The sequence below is a fragment of the Lipotes vexillifer genome, unplaced genomic scaffold (genome assembly GCF_000442215.2).
Source record: "Lipotes vexillifer unplaced genomic scaffold, Lipotes_vexillifer_v1.1 scaffold75, whole genome shotgun sequence".
Lineage (NCBI taxonomy): Eukaryota > Metazoa > Chordata > Mammalia > Artiodactyla > Lipotidae > Lipotes > Lipotes vexillifer.
The window spans coordinates 1,398,271-1,402,560 of NW_006771517.1; the positions used below are offsets into that span (position 1 = coordinate 1,398,271).

Consider the following 4,290-nt stretch of genomic DNA (forward strand, 5'->3'; position numbering starts at 1 on the left):
GATGTGTCTGCCTCGGACAGCAGCAGAAGAAAGTTCAAACCAAAGTGTGTTTGCTCGCTGTAAAAGAGACCTCTGTGAGGGGCCCCTGGAGGGAGGCCTTTGGGGGGTAGTGCTCTGCCAGAGGTCCTTACTGGGGGCCCACAGAGGCCATTGTATCTTGCTGGGGGAGGGGAAGGGGCAAAGCCAGAGCTCCAGGGTGTGGGAGCCGCTGGGTCATCTTTCTTGCGTTTTACAGCCAGCTCCCAAACACAGTTGCTTGCTGCCCCTGAAAGAGGCTGGGCCAGGAGGAGGTGGGGTCCCTTCCCACTGGAGGGCTGGGTTGAAGGGGCCCCGCCCCGGGGGTTCCCGGATGACTGGCCAAGGGCTCACTGAAGCCAGCGAGGGGAGAGGAGGCAGGCGTGGTCCTCTCCAGCAGGCCCTCCGGCTGTTTGGAAGGCCCTGGCGGCCCCCCAGGCCCTTGAGCCGAACCCCCTTTGCGGTCTGATCCGAACCCTCGCCTGCCCCACCCCCTTCCTTCTCTATACTTCTGGGGCTGGCCTTTTCAGCTCTGGAAGCCGCCCAAGAGCATATCTTTGAAGCACAGCAAAGGTTAGGAAGGAGGAAGACAGAAATGTCCTCTGGGCTGGGGGAGTGGGAGAAAGGAATTCCATGCATGCTCCACGGGAGTCGGGAAGCAGGCGTGGTGGGCGCGATCAGCCTGGCCTCGGTGGTGCCCGGCGTGTCCTGCTGCCCACTTCTGCTCGCCTGGCCCTGCGTGGAGTGAGCCCTCGCCCCCGGGCTGTGGGCAGGGAGTGGGGAGCAGTGGCGCTTGTTTATACAGCGGTTGCTTCAGCCTTGGCTCACAGGGGTAAGAGCCAGGCCCTGCGATCCGCCCCTACAGGATGCGAAACCTCGTAATTGTCTTCAATTACAGACAGCGCCCGGCCCTCAGCCCCGGCTTCCGACGGGAACCAGAGCCCGAGCCACTTCCATGGGAGGGTAGGGGGAGCAACCCAGCCCCCACTGCAAGGTTTGGGGGTGCCCTACGGCCTTTGGGGGCACCTCCAAACGCCCACGGGCCCTGGGGTTCACCCAGAATGCTGCCGAGGGGCTGCAGAGAGCCCGTCCCTGTTGAACGCCCACCTTCTTTGTCCCTGATCAGGATGAAACTTCTGTGAGCAGTGAAGATTTTGATATGAACGACTCCACATGGATGTCAGCTGACCCACACCTGGCCTCCAGCCTGAGTCCCAGCCAGGAGGAGAGGATGCGGAGCCCGCAGAACCTCCACAGCCAAGAGGACGGTGAGTGTCCCTTTGTGGCTGGTGGGGGAGGGGCTGTGTCCCCCCCTGCCGGGTCCTAAGAATCCCTGGAGGGGGGGGTGGGGGGGTGGGGGCAGGGGTAGAATCTGGGCTGGAGCCTCTGGGGGCGGCTGGGCCCAGGCTGACAGCTGCCCCCAGTGTTCTCAGCGTCTCCACAGGCCCCACTGCCCCAGCCCCTAGTTCCGGGGAGAACAGTTGTTCCTCCCAAAGGTGAAGGGCTCAGAGCTCTTCGGGGATAGGCAGCCTGATGGTGTCCTGCCTGTTTGCCGTGATGCTCACGAGCTGGTGGGATATGGATTTCGAAGTTATCACGGTTCAGGTCTGGGAAGGTTAACAGTGTGCCTGACCCGGAACAGTCCAGCTGCCCAGTAACGAAAACAAGAGCTGGGTTTCTGTGGCCTGGATGTGAGGCTACAGGACCAGGGTCCCTGCCCTTCCCCTGGTGAGCGAGCAGGCAGTGCGCTCGTCCACGTGTGTACCCAGCCCCTTGGGATGAGAGGTGGTCTGGTGAGGAGCTGTCCAGACTCTGCCCTGGCCCTGGCCCCCGTCACCCGCCAGGGCCTGCCAGCCAGCCTTCTCTTGCCTCCCTTGGAACACAGGCTCCTTTCTTGGGGTGGGAGCGCTGGGGTCAGAGTCAGACCCCAGAGGTCTACTCTGGCGCTCCCACGCTGAGCCCTGGGGCTGGGCTCTGGGACTCTGGTGCCTGCCTCAGTTAGATGCATTTGTGGGCGTGGGGTGGCACCTGTAGTCACAGTGTCCCGGGCGGGCCGGGCTCTGCTCTCCCAGAGGAGGTGCTTGGGGGTGGGGGATGAGCTGGAGAGAACTGGGGTGTAGAGCTGCAATTAGGAGGGGTCGAAGGTCGGGGCCTGGAATGTGGGCGGGAGGTGCAGGGTTAAAAAGGGGTGTAATGTTAACTCTCTGAAACGGGTTAGCCTTAAAGAGTAAATAAGGGGTAGGAGCCTTGCAGTTTGGGTCAAAGTTCGTCTCCATGGCGGAACCCGCGTGCCTGCCTCCCCATAGCCCTCCCAGGCCTGAATCCGGCTTTGTCTGGGAGGAGACCCAGCCCAGAGGCTGCTGGGGTGGCTGCGCCTGGGGCTGGGGAGCCCAGGGTGTGGTTCTGTGAGGAGTGGGGTTCGAGGCTGCTGGGAAAGAACAGGCTTTTGTCCCTTGACGCTGCATGAGGTCAGCACGACCCGCTTGTGCTGCGAGCCTCCCAGACCGATACCGATACCGCCTTCCAGCTCCAGCGTTCCCGTGGGTGGGGAGTGGGGCAGGGGCAGTGCATGCTGTCGGGGGGCTCTGGGGCCCGGATGTGCCCAGCAGCTGACCTCCCGCCTCATCTGAGCTGATTGAGGGCCACAGCCAAAGGCCACACCGAGGGCCACACCAGCAAAGCTCAGCCCAAGGCTGTCGGTTACACCTTCCCAGGAAGGATCCAGAGAATTTATTTTTAAAAACCCCAGAGTGGTAGGACTGAACGGGGGCCGTAGTCCCCCAACTCATTCTCAAAAAACTCGTGTTACTGTTGCTTACAACCACCCTTTGGCGGGGTCGGGGTGGGAGGGTGTCTCAGCTCTGTCAGAGACAACTTTCCAGGGAGATGTGGTGATTTTGGGGGGGGGGGCCTCCAGGATCAGGTAGCAGAAGGGAGTGTTTCTGTGGGGTTTACAGGGCTTCCTCAGCCACGGAGGCTAATGGGGTCAGTGTGTCCCGCAGCCGGTCCCGCAGGAGCCAGGTGGGGGCGCCAACCCCGGTGTGTGTCTTCACACGTGTCCCCCACCCCTCCGGCCGCCCAGGTCCCTCCTGACTGGGTGCTGGGGCCGGGGCAGGCTGGCCCGCTGACAGGACGAGGGTGTTTATGAGGGCAGGCAGCCAGAGCTGGAGACAGGGAGGATGGTGTTGACCACGATACCATCGATTTAATTATATCATCAGAGGCTGTGTCTGGAAGCTGTGGGTTGATGTGCTGGCCAGAGGCCGACCCAGACCCAGTGCAGGGGGTCGCAGGCTTTGAGAGACCGGCTGGCTTGGTCTCTGCTGCCCTTCTGGTCCTAGATCTGGTGGTGACTCCCGTGTCTGTCCAGACCAGTGGGCTCCCAAAGCTGGGCGCAGACCCGGCCTGGAGTCCTTGTCCAGCCCTCCAGCCCTCCCTCTGTAGGTGCCTGCAGTGTAGACGTGAGCTGAGATCCCTCTCCCATCAGTGAATCGGTGGGAGACCGCTGGGGGCTTCAGGGTGTTCTCATGTCCCCTGTTGTTAAAGAAGGACTGGGCAGGGACAGGCCAAGCAGGGGCTCTGTGTGCATCCAGGCACAGCCCTCCATGGTCTCCACTCCCTGCTCATGTGCCTTCATCCAGAAGCTTCCCCAACGCCACCGACCCCCAGGACGGCTTGGCGCTCGGTCTCTGGCCCTCGGTCCTGCATCGGGGGTCCTCAGTCTGAGGCCCCCACTGTGAGCTCTGCAAGGGGCAGACCACGTGGATCTTGCTCTCTGCTCTGTCCCCGGTGACTCTGGCTGCATGCCTGGCACGTCATAGGGGCCTGCTGAATGTTTGTTGCCCGAACGAATAAAGGAACCAACATTTATTGAGGCCTACCCCCGAGCACACCATCCAGAGGGGATAGAGGTCTGCCCCCGCCAAGTCGGGTTCTTTGTTCCTGAGGATACCCCACAGTCTGAGCACCTGGGTCTTTTCCTTTAGCCAGAAAGTGTGGGGACTCCCAAGGCGGTGCCAGGGAGCAGCATCCCACCCCTGCTGGTCAGGGATACAGCCAGAGCATTTCAAGAAACCAGGCAGTTTGCACAGATTCACACCTGTTGGTGGATGTGTTGGGGCCCTCCTCTTCCTCCAGCACCTCCTCCTCCCTCCCCCTTTTTCAAATTTTAGCAAAGGCAGATAAGTGCTGGGCCTTGGCAGGGCAGGTCCCATGGCTGAGACCAGGAATGAATCAGGCCAGTTCTCACTCCTGGGAGCTTGTCTGAGGTTCAGC

At 61.7% G+C, this 4,290-nt stretch overlaps 1 protein-coding gene across 2 annotated transcripts in view; it reads left to right on the forward strand.

Moving 5' to 3' along the window:
• NOL4L (nucleolar protein 4 like) overlaps positions 1 to 4,290 on the forward strand; it is a 132,874-nt gene that overhangs the window by 106,366 nt on the left and 22,218 nt on the right. The window contains exon 1 of one of the 2 annotated variants that reach the window (XM_007446852.1): positions 1,175 to 1,283. The exons of the other annotated variant lie outside the window; for it this stretch is intronic. Within the exon in view, the coding sequence (XP_007446914.1) occupies positions 1,175 to 1,283 (109 nt within the window). Of the gene's footprint in view, positions 1 to 1,174; positions 1,284 to 4,290 lie in introns of those variants that run through there. 2 annotated transcript variants of the gene reach the window in all.